The sequence below is a fragment of the Phaethon aethereus genome (assembly GCF_964289735.1).
Source record: "Phaethon aethereus genome assembly, chromosome: 12".
Lineage (NCBI taxonomy): Eukaryota > Metazoa > Chordata > Aves > Phaethontiformes > Phaethontidae > Phaethon > Phaethon aethereus.
The window spans coordinates 8697957-8718496 of NC_138588.1; the positions used below are offsets into that span (position 1 = coordinate 8697957).

Below are 20540 nucleotides of genomic sequence, written 5' to 3' on the forward strand. Positions count from 1 at the left end.
AAGAACCGAGCCAAAGCACCCAAGTTGCAAGATCTAGAATTGTTTGCAGCAACTGTATGAGGGTTTTTAAATAAAATCAGCTGCAGGGAGCGGGGGCACTGTTCCTATGCAGGCTGCAAGCAGGAATTTGTGTTTTAGGTGATGAGAAAACAACAATTTCAGCTTCCAGAAATGACCAAGCTTCTCACACACCTGCTACCTGTAAGAACAAAGGCTTGAGCCCGAGGGAAAAAAATATTGGGGGGGGGGGGGGGAAAAAGAGGCAGCTGTTGATTCTGATCTTTCCACTGCTGGCAGGAGCTACACCTCTCTCAGCACTAACAATACCCAAAGACTTGTACCTTCAGCAAGCCAGAGAATAAGAACTCCCTGGGTTTGAAGATCAGCAAGCTTTCAGTACAGACTTTTCTCTCTTTCGTGCTCCTGATTTTGAGAGCAAATAAGCTTTGAAAGATTCACTCCAGCAACACAAAACCTGCCTTTGGCATGGGAAATGGGGCAGAGACCTTGGCAAAGGGCATGCCCTAAGCCTGTGCCAAAGCTCTGCTCAGGCTGGGGCGGTGTGCTATGGACCCAGCAACAGCTTGAAACAGCGAGGTAGCAAAAAGCCTAATCCTGACCTGACTGCACCCACGGACCCCCAGGCTGGAGTGGCACAACCTGAGAGGAAGGACTCACCTCTCCCCTCCACAGGAGCTTTCAGTCCTGGGTAAGGCAATGCTCTATCCTTCAGCAGTGCTGACCTCAGACAGAAGCCCAAAAATCTGCAGGTTTTCTGGCACGTATTCTGCTTTGCATTTATTTCCTCTTTGCAAGTGCTCTCCATTACAGACAGTTTCCTTGTGGAGGCCTGTGAGGGTGCTTTAAGAAACCAAGTTTTGTTTTGTTGCTAATTTATGGCAAGCCTGCAGCTCGCAAACTGCCCAGCATTAGAAAATAGAAGACTGCTATGCTACCCCCCCACCCCAATGGCTTGTGGAGTGATTAAGGATAGCTTTAATTTGAGGCTTGCAACTCAACAGCTCCCAAAGGATTGATAAAATATATACAGCAATCTCCAGTTCCACCTCTGGAGGCCGAACTCTCTCCTGATGATTAACGACAGCTATTTCCTCCCCCTCTCCCTGCTGCTGAAAAAGGCTGATTCCCTACAAGGTCCAGCCAGCACTGGGCCCACACTCTGACTACCAAACAGCAACATTTACAACCACAAAAAACCCTCCAAGAAATAGATCCAGCCCCAGAGAGGCAAGATAGCACCAAATAAGCCCAGGATAGATCTTCTAATAAGGAAATTGGAGTAACAGGGTCAGGCTACTTGTGGGAGACCTGGCTGGGCTGGGTTAGCAGTGCTAGCCTAACACACAAGGAATAGGAGCCAAGAATTCCCCAGAGCCACCTTTGAGGCTGCTCCCAGGAAGCAGCCAAGCTAAAGCAGCCTTCCCCTGCCAGCAAAAATTAGCCTTAGCCCAGACAGAAAGCTGCTGCTCAAATGTTACCCTTCTTCAGTGACTGTTGCTACAGCTTGAGGCTCAAGAGGAGGGCAGTGTGGGTGGGAAAGCAGCACTCATCTAAAAAGCGAGCTGCTGCCTATTCCTCATGCATCCATGTCCTCCACGGTCACCGCATTATCACGGGTAGGCTCCAGGCCAGAGGCAGCTCCAACACAGATTAAACGTCAATAAACTGTGAATATCCCAGCTTCCCAGAAACCCACCTTGCCCAGCCTTGTGTCCAGGAAGGTCTGTTCTCTTATTAAAGAGCAGGTGCCAGAGACAAGCATTAGCCATTGCGTAGAAGAAACGACTTCTGCTCTAGACTATGAGAGGAGTCTGGTGAGGAAAGCAAGCCTCCCAGCTACCACAGCCCCGGGGAATCACACACCTGGGAGAGGAAAAGATCACAACATGCATTTCCAGAAGAGATGGAGGAGGATTCAACAAGAGCAAAGAACTCCCTGAGGAGAGCTTCACTTCCCAGTATAAGTTTTAATATTTATTTAGTACAGGCCCGGTGAAGAGAACTGGGAAATAAGGCAAAGGCAAATTATCCTCCAGAGCCCAAGTTAACATCTCATACACACAGACCATGCAAAGCAGCAGCTGTGCTCCTCCCTGGAGCCACATCCTACATCTTCCCCATCTGCTGGAGCACAGCCCATCATTTAGAAGTCCAGAAGGAATCGATTGACTTTTTTCAGGTATTCCGACTTCAAGTAATCTCCCAGCTCATCCTTTGTGACCCACAGGTATTCTTCCTTCAGCTCTGCCTGGGACAAATCGCTGCTCTGGAGGAAGGCTTTGAAGAAGAATACTTTGGCTCCCACGTTATCCTCAGTCCTGATGGCCCTGGGGAATTTATACTTGTAAATCCCATGTGGCGCATTCCCCAGGATTTTGGCTTGAATGTGATCTCCTGCAAGACCCCAGCAACGCAAGAGAAAGAAAACAGAAAACAAGACATAAGAACACAGAGCAACAGTAACTGCTCTCCTGTAGTAACAAAAAGGTAGCATAAGCCACTCCTTGTATCTGGTTCAGACTGACTGTTCCCTCTTCTTAGCAGAAATACTGCCAATTGTAATGTTTTCTCATTAAAACACAACTTGTCCTGGGGTCCAGCAAGTTGTCTCAGAGTGAGAAAGGGAGGGAGAAGGTATCAAGCTTTGCCAACCCACAGTGAAAAGTAAGGACATGTGGGTTTGCCATCAACCATCTGCCGCAAAAGCTGCTACAGCCCTTCCCTACAAAAGAGGGAAAGAGAAGTCATACACCTGGAGCAAGCCTAGACCATTCAGGGGCATCTGGTGATGCTCCAGCATCAGACCACAAGGATCAGACCTGGCACTGCAGCTGCTGGCAGACAGAGATCCCAACTTGCAGTCCTCCAGCCCAGTCAGGCCCCCCACATGCTACAGTTGCTCTACGACAGTACACAGCTACAGAGCCAGTTACCCAGGATCATGCCTCTTGCCAGAAAGCCCACCCCATTGAGCTCCATCCCTCTGCCATGAAATGCCTTCTCCCAGAAGATGGGAGGCAACTTCACTACAGCAGATGACAAATATCACTCAGATAGGGCACAGGAGGAAAACCACTGGGACAAAGAGGAGGGAGGGCCAGGCACATGGCAAACTACACACCCAAAAACGTAGCCATGGCTCGCTCAGCTGTGCTTCGAAGCGTCTCTCCAGGCTGCCATTCCACTTGAGGCAGGAGCCACAGCTCCTGGTTACCGATTTTCTGTTTCACCAGAAGCATCAGGTTACTGTCCAGCTTCCTGTTCAACGACTTTCGATTGTTGCTTTTATCAGCATCTGCCAAAAAACAAATCATGCTAGAAACAAAGTCTCCTGGCAGCACAGCTCCGATCCCCTTGATTCATCACCCCCTCTCCATTTCACACCATTCCAGCAATAATACACAATTATATGGAACAAGACAAAAATCTAGACATAAATGCTCTCAGTTGCTCTGCAAGCCAATGCAGGATTCAGCTGGAACCCACTGCTAGATTGCACTCTCATTTCTAGAAAGAATTTATAGCAAACAGCCTGGATCTCTAGCTTGACAAAAATCAAAAAAAGCACTAGGCAGAGTTTGGGAACCAAGCAACCAAACTTTTCTCTTGTTTGGAAACAGATTCTATTTTCATCATTTTGCTCTGGTAAGGTTGAACACGCACATCTTCACAGCATGGAAACACTGATTCCCTTATGAGCCAGTTAATTCCTCGTGTGCCAACAGTGCTGACACAGAGTGAAGATTCTCTTTAAAAGAAAAAAAAAAAAAGACTCTGTAAGCGCCTTCCCTCCACTACACTCAGTTGTGTAAAAAAGAGTCAGCAAATGCTTTCCCTCTACTGAACTGCACTCAGCTGTGTTTGGCAGATGATTGGGGTTTTCTCACCCACCACGAACTTCAACATATACCTGTTAGCCGTGGAGCAGCTTTAAATCGCAGTAACTTCTGTTCCCACTTTTCCTCCAGGTCTTGAGCCATAATAACCATTTTGCCAGCCGCTTCATCATCATCATACATGCCTTCCTTCCTCCTCTTGAGCTGCTCCTCCTCCTCTAGCCTGCGGATTTCATGATCTGAATAGTGACTTTTCTCCAGCTCTATCTAAAAGGGCAACACAGACAACTGGTAAGGCACCAGCACAACAGGCTGGACTTGGCAAGCAGAATTACATTATTTCTACCCCAGTAAATGCAAGCTGATAAGAATTTCCCTAAGCTTGAGCAGAACTTCTCTGCTTAAAACAAGAGCCTCTATCAGGGACACCAACAGCATCGAGAAAGACCACAGGAGCACTACCAAGACCCATAATAGCTAGTGCAGGCAGCAAATCACACACAGGGGACTCAGTATCACTTCATGGTCGGGAGCAACATCGCCCAAGGTGCCCCCAGCCTGGCTGTGCGGGGCCATCAGCTCCTCCCAGCCTATCACGCCCAGGTGCCACGGCTATCAGCCCAGAAGGTGCCCTCCCCTCCAGGCCTGATGTGACCATTTTCCTGTCAGCAGGCCCCCAGCGCTCTCCCCCCACCTGCTCCATGAGGGCTGCCATCTCCTCCTCCTCCTTCCCGAGGGGCTGCGTGATGTGAGGCAACCTCAGCAGGCACATCGCCCCGAAAAGCCGCCACGGCCGAGGCGCGGCAGCTGTACAAAACCAGCGACCCCAACCCGCCGCTCGCTGTGTGGGCGCCGCCATTACGCTGCCACGCAACCCACAATGCACCGCGGTGCTCACCGCCATCTTCCCTCCCCGCACCCGTCGTGCCTTGCGGCGACCTCTCCGGGCGCGTTACGGGAGCCGCCATGAGCGCGGCGCTGGCGGTCGCCTGGCAACGGCTGCTCGGAGCGGCCTGGGGGTGAGCGGTGGCGGGAGCAGGCCGCGGTGAAGGGGGGGAAGGCCGGGGGCTGATCGCTGCGGGCCTCCTGCCCCGCGATGGCGGCCGGCACGGGAGGCCTCGCTGGGCCCGACCTCCCCCCTCCGCCCCGCCCCGGGCCTGCAGCTCGCCCGCCCCACAAACAGCGCCCTGGGGCGGCCCCGGTATCCTCATCGCCGGCTGCTGTTTCTTTCCCGCAGGGGCCGAACAGTCGCCTTGTGCCGCGGCCTACGTACCTGCCCCCAGAGGCTGCAGGACCTTGCGGAAGCAGCGGCCGCGAAGGAGGCAGAGAACCAGAGCGCGACCGACCTGAGGTGAGGCGGGCAGGCCACGCCGGGAGGGCTCTGCCATTTGCCTCTTGCTAGGAGGTTTCATCGGCTTCGGTGTTTTTTCAGCGAGGAAGGAAAGGAAGTGACTTGACTCAATCACAAACGCAGCTTGTGTCTTTTGGAGATTTGTTTCCTTCTTTCTTTCCCAGTATGAAATAAAACTTCGCAAAATTTAAAGAGTGAGTGCCTGATAACTCTTGTTTTGCTCCTCAGCCCTTTAATCCTGCAGAGGAACTCCATGAGGTGGGATGGAAAGATCTATGAAGAGATTCCAATAGCTCACATCAAAGCTACATACAACAAGTAAGCAAATGAGCTGTTCCGCTCCTGCTCTTATGTAAAATAAAAGCTTGTAACATACCCAGGTTTTGGCCAGTCATCGTTTTGATCAAAGGAAAAAAGCCAGGGGAGTGGTGTTTGATGACTGGAAGATAATAATACTGAATTCAAACCTCAGTGCTGTTCAGGAAGCATAACGGTCCTTATAGTGTCTTTAACAGCAGTAAGATTGCTATTACATGTTTTGACTACATTCTGGTATGAATAATTAGATGCTGACAGCTTTAACGGCAGGTTACTTCCAGCCCTCTGTTCTAGCACTATTGCTGTACAGCTGTTAAAAAATTGTTACTTTCTCCATGAGAGATTTTTGTGTTTCATTAGTGATCACTAGTGTGATATTTTGATGTTTCTTAAAGCTCGCTCAAGTTCTAGAAATGTTTTGTGCGTTTTTTTAATAAACAGAAGAGTTAAAATGCTTACAGTGAGACATGGGTCTGAAAGGGCTAAGCGATAGCTGAGGAATACCTGAATAAAGTATACTTTATCCAGAAAGGTTTTGCCACCTTGCTTAGATGATCTAGGGTGATCTAGAAGGTCACTGCTGGGAGGTCTCTGCAGCTAGTTCATGTAAGTGGGATACCTCAGAGGAGAGTGCTCAGTTAAGGGGGCTTGGAGAAGGGAGATGGGAGTCCTGTGGCCAGTAAGCTGAGCGAGAAGAAACTGGAGAATAAAGCTTTGTTCTAGCTTCCTTCTTTCGTTTACCTCTCTCTTTCTATAGCACCCATATCCAGGTGGTCAGCTTTGACAACAGACCATTTGCCCGTACATCCTGTGGCACAGAAGGCTTCCAGAATGCCAAGAAGGGAACTGCCATTGCAGCACAGACCGCAGCCATGGCAGCAGCAGTGGTGAGTCTGCGCTGATGATTCTTACCCTCGCAGAGGGGAGGACTGACTGACTTCCCCCACTACCTGGGTACATGCCTCATTCACAGGCAGCAGTCCAGAGCTCTGTTCCTTAGTGTTCAAGCAGCACACTGCTGTTTGCTGACAGTTTCCCTAGCTGCCTGGCATGCTGCACATCTTCACACAGACAAACTGTGTTTGAAACATGCCCAGAGGGTGAACTTAGCTGTGCAGGTTGTGACTGGGAAACATATCTTGGAGCCTATCCTTTTCTATCTCCAGTTTGCATAGCTTCTTTTTTCTAACTGAACATCTCTCAGCCATTTTGGAAACGTAACCCCTGAATCAGCAGCAGTTCAATTTTTGCACTGTAGGGGACTGAGAAGCAGCTGTAATTACTGGCTGAATGTTTTATATTAGTTCTTTGCCACAGGAGAACTGAGCTGCTGCCAGCAGTTCCAGTCAGAGAAGGTGATGTCCTTGCATGTAGTTTCCAGCTGCATACAGTTCACTGTAATTGTTTCTAAAAAAACATGTGGGTGTCCAGGTGGCAGGAGAAGATGAGGCTGGCTGTATCATGGTCCTCATTACAGCAGAATAAGGCAAAGTTAAACCGAAAATCCTCATCTTAAATTAGGTGGAACTCGCTCCAGGCTTTCTTGTCAGACGTCTTTGGTGCCACTGCTGGCCCACAGCTTATGGTGGTTAACTCAGAGGAATATAAGAACATCCTCACTATTAATCTGGGCTTATCGGAGCCTCGTAATAGCTGCATGGCTGCGCTTGGACAGATTTATTCTGTCACTGTTAAATTTGTTAGTACATTAATTGCACCAGAACATGGAAGGCGGGAGGCCCAGAGGAGCTCCATCCACTTGGTGGCAGCAGGGCTATGCTTTACAGCAGGTGTGTTTAATTTTCAATTTGCAGGCCCCTAGAATTTTTGCACTGAAGGTATGGACTCCTGCACAGCAAATATGAAGCTTGCCTGCTTTTCTCATTTACCCTCTAGAAGGAGTGCACTGATCACAGGAGAGAAGTCGCTGCATTAGAGAAGGGAAAACAGCTTTGAGTTAGTCCTTGTTAGTCCCTTGCCAGTTCAGTCACATATCTGTGGATATGTCATTTTCTGCCCTGGCTTTAGGTCACAGATAGTTTGATCTTAAAGCTTTCTCTGTATGCAGAGTTGACAGCCTAGCACAGAAGTTCTCCTACAACTGCCATGGCTGTATCCAGGCCTCCTTTTTTCCTAGTGTCTTTGTGCAATAATCCCCCTATTTGTCGTCTGTATCCATTACTACCTACTCTTTATTTTTACTTAAAGAATACTATGATAGCGCATCAGAAGGGAATGAAAGATTCCAGGGGACCCAGAACAGCATTAGTAATATCAAAGAGAACACTAACCAGTTGTTCTTTTCGCAGAAAGCACGTGGGAAGGGTGTATTACATGTACGAGTCATGGTGAAAGGACTGGGACCAGGACGCAAAGTAGGTGTCAGAATTTCTTTTCATATTTTTCTTTCTCAGGCATTATCCAGGTTTTTTAAATTCAGGCTAGTCTCATGACTACACCTATTAACTTGTTTTTTGTGATGGTGATGTAAAGAATTAGTGACTCAAGTGCCTAGTAGTGAAATCTTTGAATCATTAGAATTCTAGAGTAATTTCACTTTGGAGGCAGAATAAAAGCTGTATTTGGGACTTCTTCCAACTAAAGCAGGAAACTTGATGGAAACTCTGATGAAAGGACTGGAGCAGATAGGTTTAAACTGTGTTTTCTGATACAAGTTACTTATTTTTAAGATAATTACAAAGCAGAACCATTGGAACAAGTTGATTTTTGGACAGGAGACCAAATTATTTTCCCCTGACCTTCTTCCTTTTTCTGCTCTTCAGTGTATTAACAGTGTGTTGTCTGCTGTCTTGTTCTTCCAGGCTGCCATCAAGGGTTTGACTATGGGAGGTTTGGAGGTCATCTCCATCACTGACAACACCCCAGTTCCACACAATGGCTGCCGCCCACGGAAAGCTAGGCGAATGTGAGAGTGGAAGAGACACACAGTATTCAACATGAGTTCATGCATCAAGGACTGGGTTGAATGTTGCTCCTGTGACAAATTTTGGAAAGCCATACTCCCTGGAAATGCTTTGAGGGAAGTTTGAAGAAGAGAAACCATCCTGGGCCTTAAAAGCCCAGGTGGTAGAAGGTGGTGGTAAAAGCAAGAGTACGTGTACTCCCTTAGTGAGGAGCCTCTTGTGTACAAAGTTTGTTGATTAAAATGTTGATCTTTTGACAGCCCTTCCTGCTGTGTTCCCAGAAGTATTTTGGATTGTTTTTGCCTCTCAACTGCTGTCTTCCTCTTAACCACTGTATGTGGCTCTTGTCTAGCCCTTGGTGCTATTATTGCTCTTGTTAGGTGGAAGGGGAGCAGGTCTGTACCAAAACAGATCTCCTTCCAGTCATCTGTAGTAAACAACTGCATGGGCTCACGTCATCTTCCTTCTGTCCTTCTCTCACTGCACACATTTGGGAACAAGGCATGGCTCAGTCTTCCCCCAGCTTGCAGAGCTCAGGGTGCCGTGCGAGAGGCACTCTACTCTCCCTGTTTGCACAGCATGGAGCACTGTAGTCTTGAGCCATTATTGGCAAAGATCTGTTGCGGTGCTTTGTTCCACGCAAGCTGTAGCTAGCCTGACAGTGCTACTGGCAAATGAAAACGCCAGTCCTTCAAAAGGGGCTGGGATCTTGCCAGTTTTGATGCTTGCCGCCTCTTTGGTCCTGCCTTGTGCACCATGAACTAGATTTCTGAGGTCCTGGGTAAAGCAAGCAGGGGGTTAGTAGGCCTGAGGAACAATGAAATGCTAGGCACAGGCAGCATGAGCTTGTCATGGGTCTGTGATGTATTATTGCTGTCCCAGGTCCATTCAGAGAGAATTTCTGCAAAGCAAAAATGTCTGAGGCTCTCTGGAGCATTAACCAGGGAAGATAACAGCAGTAACTGACTACAGAATTGATTTCCTGGGTGGCAGAGGCACACTGCCTAGGAAAGGGCAGATCTTGAAATCCATGCTGCCAGAGGGGCCCTGGCCATATACAGCATATGCTGGGAAAATATTTCACCTGTAAACAGAGTGTAGTTTGGTGCAGCCAGCAGTTCTATCACCAACCCAGAATCTTCCTTTCTATTGTTTCTCTTTCTGTCGTTCTCCTTAGTTTCTTAAATTGCATAATTAACTATTCTCTTCCCCTTTAGAGAAAGGGTACCATGGCAACAAGGCAGTGAACCTCCTTCACAGGGCTGAATGGCACACGGCAGGTTTTGAAAGAAATCAGTCTGCTTAGAAGAGCCTGTTGAGTTGCATTTGACAGAAGAGAAGAAAACAAGACTCGGATGAATCTCCTACCTTACTCCAACTGCCTGAATTTGAATAGAGGGTAGGTTATCTTAAAGGGAAGTTCCTTGAGCTGTCACAGATTTGACAGTGAGGAAAAGAGGTTCTTATTTCAGACCTCTTCTAGGTCTGACACACTAGAAGAGCTTCCCCCTCGCTCCAGAAATATGCCTGAGCTTCTAGTGACTTCATATTCTTCTTTTTAAGGAGAAGATACGAGGTCAGCTATAAACCACAAAGATTAACTCTTTGAGTATCCAGGCAGCCAGATGGGGAAGGCATGTGTGAAGCCTGATGTACTTTACAGCACGGCTGGACTGGTTTCTGTGCTGAGCACAGTGACCAGCACTGAGAAAGGAGGAGCACGAGTCTGTGTCAGCAAGCTTGTCAGTACTGTCTAATAAACACACTGAAAAAAACAAAGACTACCATTCTCTACCACAAGTCGTTGCATCAATACAGACAAGTGTCCACATCAGATAAAGATGATAGAACAAATTGAAAAATAAGATTGGGAAGAGATTTGCAGACCTTCTGAAATTCAGGGAAGCGTAGGTGGATGACTTGAGAGTCAGAAAGAAATGAGAATAAATCTTTGTCTTATCCAGGCTCAGAATCAAGGTTGTGTCCTTTGTAAAGACCACTCCTTAACACTCTTGATTTCTGAGCATTTGTGAACATTTTATGAAGTCTACCAATACATTGCTCCTGCTTATACAGTAGGAAGTTTTATCTCCCTGGCTGCCCTGCCTAGTTCTGGTACCTATCCCTACTTCTTCCTCCAACTGACATTTATATAGCACTCTCTGACCTGGACAGAAGAGGCTGATGCTACTCACCGTGGTTCAGTGGCTGGATCTGTACAGTATCTTGCAATATTTGTCTTCCAAACCCCCAGCTCCATGTACCCTCCCTGAGCCCTCTGGCACAGTGTTTCAGTTGTGCAGCTTTTCGTTGAAGTAACATTTTCAACCTCACCTTCTCTCCTGCCCTGATGGAGCATCCCCAAAGCCGTGTCCAAACTAAATGCTCAGTATGAGCTGTTTATTCTGCAGCACATCCCAGGCCTCTTGGGCAGTCATCAGTGATGTGGGAAAGCACAGCTACACAAAGCAAGATCTCCCACCTTGTGCAAGGGCTCAGTCCCTCCTTCCGGCACACACTGTACACTGAAAAAAGTCTTAAAACTCTGTTGTTGTTCATCTTGCAGGGAATTACTAGAAACCAATAGCACTTAATGATTTCCTTACCCTTCAGATGAAACTATTAATTAAGGACCTGGTTTTAGTCAGCCACTGGTGTTTACCAGTTCTAATTGCTTTTCTTGGCGCCTGGGTGGAATTCTGTTTTCTGCTGGCTCACATTCCTCCTGAGCAGCAATTACTTGTCAGTAGCACGACCACAGCATTAGCACCCTCATTAGGGTCACATCCTCTCCCTTTGGGCTTCCCCATTGTTTTGGGACATTTTTCTCTCCACTCCCTCCTCACTTTTCATTCACTACTCTCAAAGAAGCCTTTTCCCATTAAACAAGCTCAGAAGCTGCTACTGACTGCAAAGCTTCATCCTAGTTCGAACCCGGCCTTTCTGGGGTTTTGCCCTCAGTTTTAAAATGCCACCTGGACCTTTCTCCATCGCATAGGGGGTGAAACACTAAAGTCTTCCGACTGACTTACAGATAAAATGCTGCCTCGGGTCTGTTTACCCCTTAATGACCACCATACCACCTTGGGGTGTTAGTCTAACTCAGTTACCCTTCCCTTGGACAGGGATGGCACCTGGTGGCTTGGAAAAATAGCCCCCAGCCTTTTCCCTAATAGTGTATTATTCTGCAAAGAGAAATTATTTCCCCATCCGCAGCAACAAGAACTTTCTACCTAGAGCTGCAGCTTTATCTGCTGAATTGGTGATTTACTATTTCTTATGTGAGCATCTCAGTGACAGGAGTCAGGCAGCCAATTTCGATCCTTTTGTGAGATTCAATTAAGCCATTAATTAAGTGATGTCAGTGTCCTTTAACAGCTGACTGTATACACAAGCAAGCAAGAAGGGGACAGACCCTGCAGTGCTAATAAACTGTAGCAGCAGGGGTGGTTTACCACAGCCCAGCTGCAGCTGTTAGGGACATCTGCGCAGGTTTTGCTGGCTTTCCCTCTGGTGCAGGAATACCTGGCTTGAGATGTGCACAAAGCGGGTCAGTGAGTAGGTGTTTACAACCCTAAAGCAGCCCTCGGGAGCTTCTGAGTTCAAGTCAGATTATGTTTTTGCACTCAGACTTCGGCAGATAATCACGGTGCTGCTTTCATGCCTGGCATCCCTACCCGGCCCTTCTTCCCCTCCCAGCTGCCCCTCCAACCTCAGACCATGACCTCTCAGACCAAAAACAGATCAAGAACCCTCAGATTATTTTTGTCCTTTTCCAATGTTCTCCTCTCCCCTCAAGAGGCATTAATAGGTACTCAATGGCAGTAGGAACTGCTCAGAGGTTTTACTAATGAACTGCCTAACAGCATCCAAATTCCTGTGCTGATGGTGAAGTGGGGCTGCGGGGTCCTCTTGGGAAGGTGCAGAAGGGAGCCTCAATGCTATTCCCTTTTTTTGAGACCACTCAGGCCTCCTCTGCTGTGCTCTCCAAGCTCCCCCTGCACTAGTGCCACTTGGCAGGGTCCTTGGCTTTATCTGGAGCTCATTACCCCCTTCCTACGCCTATATCTGCTGAGAGTGGGAGGCTGTGCACAGATCCAGGACCTGGACCCAAACCTCTCGGCAGCTACGGAGCTCTAACAGCTACTGCTTGGGATAACTGCTCCAACTGCAGCTTCACAGCATGTTTTTCTAGAGAAAGGAGAGGGAAGGGAGAAAGGGTTGAGTATGAGGGACTGAATGCTAAGTAAGGATGCAGGCAACGAAAAGCTGGGTCAGCAAAGGGAGAGAACATGGAGGCAAAAATACAGGAAAATATAACATTAAAAATACCCTTTCCTAAAGCTTAAATCTCCCATCTGGTGGCTCAAGAGTCAGCATAGATTAGAAGGATGCAGGGAAAGGCTCTCCTGTACCAGGTGTGCTTCAGGATTGGGCTAGATGCACTCCCCTTTGCTGTTCTCCCAGCCAGACCTCCACATCAGAAGCACGGGGTGGCCTTGCTCAGGAGCCCTCCCTGCCAGCTCAACCAGCTTTTTGGGCCTTTCACTTCACCATTTTAAAGAAGGCATGAAGACCATCCCAAAGCTGTATTTAGAAACTGCTCCAAAGCCTCTCCAAGCAGCAATGACAGTCCTCAAGACCGACCTTCCCCTTCCCAGCTGGCTTTGAAAGCCCTGCTCTGTACCTTGCCACTTAACGATTCCTTTTGCAAAGCCAAACTCTAAGCTGGAGTGTGGGGACTGATATCCACCACAACTCCCGGCAACATCACTAAAGACTCCAGCTTTTAGCCCCTTCTCCCTCTGCTTGCTCCTCTGTGCCAGAGCACGTCAGACTTCCCACCACATGCAGGACTCCAGGTAACAAATAAAACTTGGGGCCCTGGGCAGGAGAAAGACACATATTTCATCCTCCAGCCACTCATCTCCAGACCCTTCAGCATGTCCCAAGATGAGGTGGTGAAATACGACTCTCATCTCTTCATGCACCAGCCTGCAGGCAAACAACTTGCTCTCCTAATTGCCTGCCATGGCTCACGCCTTGCCAAGACCTAGATGCTGCCTTTCATTTTGCTCCTGCTGAATCCACAGAAGTAAATTATCAATTTCCTGAGCTGCCAGGGTCAAGGAATGCAAATGGCTTTACATGGGCCAGCCCCCTGGGCTTCTCTGTAATGCCAACAGCTGGGAAGCAGCCTGCTCCAGTGCTGGGAGATGCTCTGAAATGATCTGCCCTTGGACATGGTTGTAAAATCAGCCCTGTTTACCGAAATCCCTGCAAGAGAAACAGTGCAGCCGGCTGGGGAGATCCCCTTCCTCGTGATCCTGCAGCCAAGAGCAGTAGTGCTGTCACCAAAGGGCTGGTGTAAAACTGGGACAAACCCTGCTGGGTCTCAGCCGCATGGCAGAATTGCTCTCCCCAGCCCTTAGAGCCAGTGGGTCAGCACTGACATCTCCTTCAAATCTGAGCCCTCTCTGGGGAAGCAGCCAGTGTGGGCAGAGCCATTGTCTGGGGCTTTAAGGGGTAGGAGGCAGGACGCGGAGAGATTAACTCGGACTTTGCTGCTTGAAGCCAGATGGGCTACACTGCACAATCGCACTGTCAACATGACATTTGTCTGCCCTGTGTTACAGGAGACCTTGTTTGGCTGCCAGCTGCCCCTTCTCCCTTAAAAAGGGGGATTGTACTAGCATTAAGGACTCACCCATCAGAGCTGAACCAGTGACCTACCTACACTGCTGCAGGTATCAGCACAACTAATCTGGACCTTACCCTGACCTCGGGACCAGTCCCAAAAAATAGGGCAGCAGTAATGAAAACCATCCTTCACATGGCGACATCTCATGTCACCTCATGGCGACATGAGAGCGTGCGCTGGCTCTGCGACGGGGGCAATGCTGGTGTTTCAGGATGGGTGTCCCACCATGGGGACAGTCCTGACGCGCAAGATCCTGCACGATGTGGGTTCAGCCCAGCGGCGTGGGCCAGGGCTCCCTGCTGGTTGCCACAGCGGGGCCAGTGCCCCTCATCTCTCCAAACTCACCATTTGAACCATTTTCCCCTGCGAATCAGTTGCTGGGTGCAGCAAGGCCATTTCCATGCGAATGGCTGTTTCTCCCCGTTGCCGTGGCAACAGCACTGGGCGCCAGCAGACCGGAGGCGGGAGGGCGAGGACTGTATCTCCCCAGCGCTTGCCAAGGGCAGCAGGTACATCTAATCCAGCATTGCTCCATTTTACGCCTTCGAGGAGCACCAAGGAGCTATCAAATGACCTGCTCGGTGGCGGGGAGCAGGCGCTCAGAGGGATAGGGCACTGCCTGCTGCTTTTATTAACACCCTAAAATCATGTTGAACAGCGGCCAGACAGCTCTGGCAGGGCTTCCTTGCCACCTGCCTGGCTCCCACCCCAACAAGCCCCCTTGCACAGCCGGTCCCACACAACCCCTGGCTCCAGCACCCCTAGGGCTGCGCTCTCCTCCGGTAGGGCTCAGGCCTGGGGTTGGATGCCACTGCTGCAAGCTCATCCTCACCAGCCCCATCCAAGTTAACCAGAAGCTGCTGCCCGGTTCATTAAGCACTGGGACGGAGACAATGTGCTGGGCCACCTAACGCTCTCTTGTACTGCTCTGCCTCCCTACCTGAGGCTCTCACAACGTGCCTGGATGGAGGAAGGACACTGGCAGATGAGGGGACGGACCTGTGCAAGAGCAGCTTTCAGAGGGGGATGGTACACTGCCAAGAGCAGGGGCTCAGTGAGTCCTTTGGACAAAGTCAAGGCTGCTTTGGCCCATGCTTGGCATGTTGCAAAGCTACTGGGGAGAAAGAAAGAGGACAACAGCCACAAAGAGTAAAAGTAACGTGTTCCAGGCTTTAAAAAGGCTGAATTCAAACTAGTTCTGTCACCCACAGAAAATAAATTCATCCAAAGGCTCCAGTTCATACCTGGACAAAGCAGAATGCAGAAAATGCTGGGGGCTTTGCAGTGTTACCCATGACTTTCCATTGCCTTGTTGCAATTTCTATAGGATTTTCTTCCATAGTGGCCAAATGTTGTGCTGCTCCTCCTCTAGGAAAGCTCCCCCGGGAGGCATCTCTCCCTGCGGTCCTCCTCCCTCTGGCCTGACAACAGCCCTAGGCACCCACTGAGCATCTCCTTGCTATGCTCCTCTAAAACCATCCTCAAATTTTCAGGTGCACTTGGCATCCTCGCAAAACCAAGAACAGACAGCAGTCACTAGCAAACTGCAACAGCTAGAAGGTGCTCTAGGAAAGGATTTCACTTCTGTGAGGAAAAAGACAACAGACATGTTAAAAAATTACCTCTGCGCAAATGCAGCAAAGCCTGTAGGCTTGTATGATGTCCTCCACTCCTTGTCAACCAAGCGAGGGCCAACATGTTACCCAGATGTTCCAGCACGGCCCTAAATGGCTGGGACTAGGGGCACTGTGCCCCTTTTCACTTCTCCTCGCATGCAGGACCACGGTAGTCACCCACGAATTACTGGTTTCCAGATTGCTAGTCTAAAACCGGTGCGGTATTTTTATATCAAAACATCAGGAAAAGAATGTGCAATTCAGGGTTTTTCCCACAACGGTATTTTTCTGAGAACTCATTTCCTTACGCAGTAAGTACAGCTCTTCCCCAAGAGAAAAAAAAGGCAAATCAGACCTTAGCCAGCAAACGGCTCTAGCAGGGGACGCTGCTGTTTGATGAGCAGTTAGCCTCGTGGGCAGGTAGTGCCAGGCTGTTACTGCTACAATGACCAACTTTGCACAGCTCAGCCCACGTCCCCCGCAGCCCTGGAGCAAGGAAAAAAGAGAAAAAAAAAACCAAACAAAAAAACCTTTCACCATTCCTTCCTCCTGAAGAGTATTTGGCCAGAAAAGCTTTTATAACCATATAGCAAGACAGGGAAGCACAAGGATTCAGACACATCAGCAACCTGGACTCTAAAACTCATAAAACAAGGCAAAAACAAACCCACAAAATCTTGTCCCGTTGCTTGCCCACAGGACCATCTATTTGCTCTGCAGCATGCACCTATCTGATAAAGGCCCACACAAGGATGAAAGCTGTCGGAGGGCCACATGTCCCATTGCCATCCAGCCTTTACCATCTCTCTGCCCACAGCCCCAAGAGCCCCAAGAGATCCTGCAGGAAAAGCTGGCAGAAAAGTGGCAAAACAGAGGACGAAAACAAGAAAGACAGAGACTTCATAAAGCATCAGAAATCTGATTCTTCTATAGCTGGGTCAAAAAGGACCAAGGGAAGCATAATAGATGCCAGCACCTGAGCAGAAGAAAGGTCCTGTGAGTACACTGAGAACATCAGGGAGTTAAATCAGGGCCAGCCGCTCAGCGCTGGAAGGTTAACTGAAAGGAGTCTTTAGTAGGGACACCATTAATGGATACATAGGTTTGGTTCTAATGGAATTTCTGTGGATCGCTATCTAATGCAGTTTATATAAGAAATATTTTAAGTGTCCTGCTTTTACTTTTTTTTTTTTTAAGAGCAAAGGCAGCACAAGAAGTAATAAAAGATGAAATTCTGCTGCCAGTCAAACATGGTTTCCAAGTCAAGCATCATCTTGTCACTTAGTGCCTATCTGAAAAGCCATGGGCTCAAGAGCTTTCTGGCATGCTCAAGGTCTCTAGAGGAAAGCATCAGAGAACTGCACATATAAAAATGGAGGAAGCGTTCAGAGAAAAGCAGGTTTCATGCCCAAGATGCAGATGCTTAGAGGAGCTAACACAAACAGGTATGCTGCTAGGCTGTTACAGAGCAGCAGTGGATTACAGCAGGATCCCAGACTTTGGGAAGGTCCTGTCCGCGTGTTCTCACCCACAATATTCTGCAAAGCTGGATCGTGGCTGGGAGCAGCACACAGCAGAATATCAGGGTGCCTTAGACCAACCTGAAAGCAGTGGGTAGGTGATGGCTCTTCTGCCGAGCAAGGTGTGTCGTTCAGCTTTCATCTCCTGATCATGGAGCATCAGCAGAAAATGGCCACAGGGTTAGACAAATTTTATAAATGGAATAAAGGAAGAGTCTCTGAATACAAGTTGGGCTAGTAACGATAGGGGAAGTATTATGTTTCCTCTTTGTAAAGCGGAAAACGTAACTGAAGGCCAAGTATTCATTCCCCAGCATTAGCTTATGTAGACAAGAGAAATCTATGGTAACTACAGAAATGCCTCAGGCAGGAAGATCCTTGAGCAAACTGGTACTCCAAGTGCCAGGAAGAGGCAGCAAACTCACATGTGATATGCCTCCGTAGTCCAAGGCACACCCCTGCCATCTCTTCTTAGCAAAGGGATTCCCATCTGTACCATTTTCATTTTTGGAAGACAAAGACAATAAATCAGTCTCTTAAAGCAAATTCTGTTTATTCCATTTTTGTCTTGTGTTACTAACAAATCTTCATCCTAACCTAGGAAAAATATTAGGTAGAAAATATCTCCCCTTTCCTCCCACCCTCCCCCACCACACACACACTTTTTGTTTCTTAAATAAGAGAATCAAAATTTCAAGCATGAAAGACTTTTCTTTCAACACATTTCTGTAATAAAATTAACTCTGTTGTAGATATAAAATGCAGCAGCCAAGACCAGAGGCTATGCTACTCCAAGGCAATTAGTATCCAGAATGATGAGTTTGTCTGCAAACATAATAAGAAAATACTTAGCACTTATCCAGCACTTTTTATCCATGAATCTCAAAGTGTTTTACAAAAGCTGAAAATATGTTTTTGGCCTCATTTACAGAGAAGAAAACACCAGCTGCAACAGGAAAAGATTTGCCCCCAGTCACAGAACAATTTAATAGCAGAGCTAAGAACAGATCTCTGGTCTCTCAGCCCCAAGTCCAACAATCCACGCCATGCTCTCTGCTTCACACAGGACAGCCTGAATTTGGCAAAAGCCCCGACTGCACAAATGCTGAAGCAGTTCATATTTTTGCCACTGAAAAAAGTCTAAAAGGACATCTGACAGCTATTTTAGTAAGCACTGACCTCCCAAGGCTGTGACACCAAGAAGTAAACCCAGTCCTGGATGGAGCTGCTAAGAGCTTTGAAAAAGGAAAAAAAAAGTCTCATACTGGAAGCATGAACAAATGTGAGAGTGGTGCAGAAGGAGGTAAACCCATGATCTACAATGTGCAAATGATTCTCCACTTGGAGCTTTAACTGAATGTTTGAGGAACAGGTCACAGGATAAAATCCTTAAAACCTTGACAAATAGTGTTATTAGATGTAGAGGAACCTGGAGCTAAAGCACGCATGGCCTGACACCTCCTCTATTAACAGTCTTCTGACCTGAAGTCGCTCCTGACAGACCTGAGAAACCAACAGTGCAAACACCAGTGAGAGTGGTGAAATACAATGTCTTACCCTAGAAATATGTTTAGCAAGGCCAGGAGAGGAAAGAAGTACCAGGAGACAGAGAGTAAAGGCTGATTCAAGGACGCCAGGGCACCCTCCACTACAAGGTCCACTATTTATGCTATAAGCAGGCACCAACAACCTACACAGTTATTTTCCTATGCATTACCATGAAAAATCAATGCCTGACTTCAGTACTGTTCTTCAGAGGTATGCGGCCACAACACATCACTCACAGCTCATTTTGGTCCAAACAAGACACCCACAGGGTCCTTTAAAGTAGAGGGCCTCCTGTGTATAAGCACCAATTTTCTAATGCCCCCTCTGTACCTCCCATGGGAATAGGACAACAGCAGGCTCCAACTTCTGACGGAGCACATCATGATGCTGGGATGGTTGCATTGCCTGCCAGCACACAGTCATAAACGAGCCTGTGTGCAGAAAAACCCCTATGTTAGTCTACAATCACAAACTCCATTTTTAAGGGAGAAGGGCAGGCCAGCATCCTCACCAGCCCACAGTGGCAGGTAATATTACACCCAGGAGCTTATATTATCAGCAGCATAAACACTGCAATGGTCCAGTCGGCATCGACACACCAACCAGCTGTGCTCTGAAGCCTGGGAACAGCAAATCGGGTTCTCACAGAGAACAGCGTTATCAAACAGGGATAGGTAAGCAACCTAAGTCAACAAGCTCACCTCCTAACTGCAAACCCGTAGCAATGCACATTAATTCAAATCTCCTTCATCCTTTCTGGGCAAACACAAACTACTAAATCTCCAGGCTGGTACTCCAACATGCAGGAGGGTACCAGCAGCTGGGTCTCCCTTCCCCTCAGCAGCCGAACCTGCAGATGGCCATGAGGATTCACCCCACTGCTACAGAAAAGTCCTTCTGACATGAGCAAGGAGCTGCTGTTGCTTCCCACACCCTTCCCAGCCACCCGTCTTCCTTCTGTGCCCACCTCCTCGTGCACTGGAGACACGGCCAGTGCCCTGGCTTTCTGGCATTAACACACCACCTTTCACTTAGGAGCTTTTACAGATACTAAGGCACAAAGAAGCGACTTGCATAAGTCAGGAACACACCTCATGTCTCTCAGTTGCAGTGATTGCTCACATCTTTTTTCTTGACCTCTTGCATATTAAAATCACATGAGTAGATTGCGTGGATGAGAACAGGATTTCACTTCCCTAGTAATACTGAAGATACAAACACAGGTAGCTGTATCTCTAAGCCCTCCCCATGGCTTCCCCATTCCCTCTATGACAGGCTGTTTGTCTCAACAAGTTAGGAGAGCACCAGCTCAGAAGGGAGCTCTTCACAAATGTGTTGCAAATCTCCATCTTTGCCATCCTAAGACCTACAACAGGAGAGAAAACGGACATGCCTCTAGGAAACTAGGAAAGGAGCCTCAGCTACGCTTTGTTCAACAGGAAGAGGGAACAACAGCAGCGCTTAATGCAGCGGGACCTCCGCAGTACAAACAGGGTCAAAAGAAACATTCACATGCCTAAATTGAGCGGATCGGCTTTCCACAGCTGAGGGCCCTGCGAGATGCCGGCTGGTAGGAGCTCCCAGGTCAGGTTTCTTGACATGAGTGACGGTTTGGTTTCCTAGAAGGCGTGAGTGTCTGGCTTTGGTGCGTCTGTGGCAAGAGGCCCAGACCCAAGGAGAGCAGCCGCCACGGCTACCTGTCGTA

General features: G+C 48.3%; 2 protein-coding genes across 2 annotated transcripts; one reads left to right on the forward strand and one right to left on the reverse strand.

Moving 5' to 3' along the window:
• Positions 1–2164: 2164 nt before the first annotated feature.
• On the reverse strand, positions 2165–4761 carry MRPL46 (mitochondrial ribosomal protein L46; the record flags this gene model as incomplete). Its single annotated transcript, XM_082005055.1, has 4 exons — positions 2165–2415; positions 3143–3316; positions 3932–4124; positions 4552–4761. 4 exons carry the CDS (start codon positions 4759–4761, stop codon positions 2165–2167), a joined length of 828 nt encoding a protein of 275 aa, XP_081861181.1.
• A 62-nt stretch (positions 4762–4823) lies between these two features.
• MRPS11 (mitochondrial ribosomal protein S11) lies at positions 4824–8712 on the forward strand (the record flags this gene model as incomplete). The annotated part of the gene is made up of 6 exons (XM_082005097.1): positions 4824–4876; positions 5095–5208; positions 5437–5526; positions 6284–6413; positions 7836–7901; positions 8349–8712. 6 exons carry the CDS (start codon positions 4824–4826, stop codon positions 8454–8456), a joined length of 561 nt encoding a protein of 186 aa, XP_081861223.1. The 3' UTR covers positions 8457–8712.
• Between the last annotated feature and the right edge of the window lie 11828 nt (positions 8713–20540).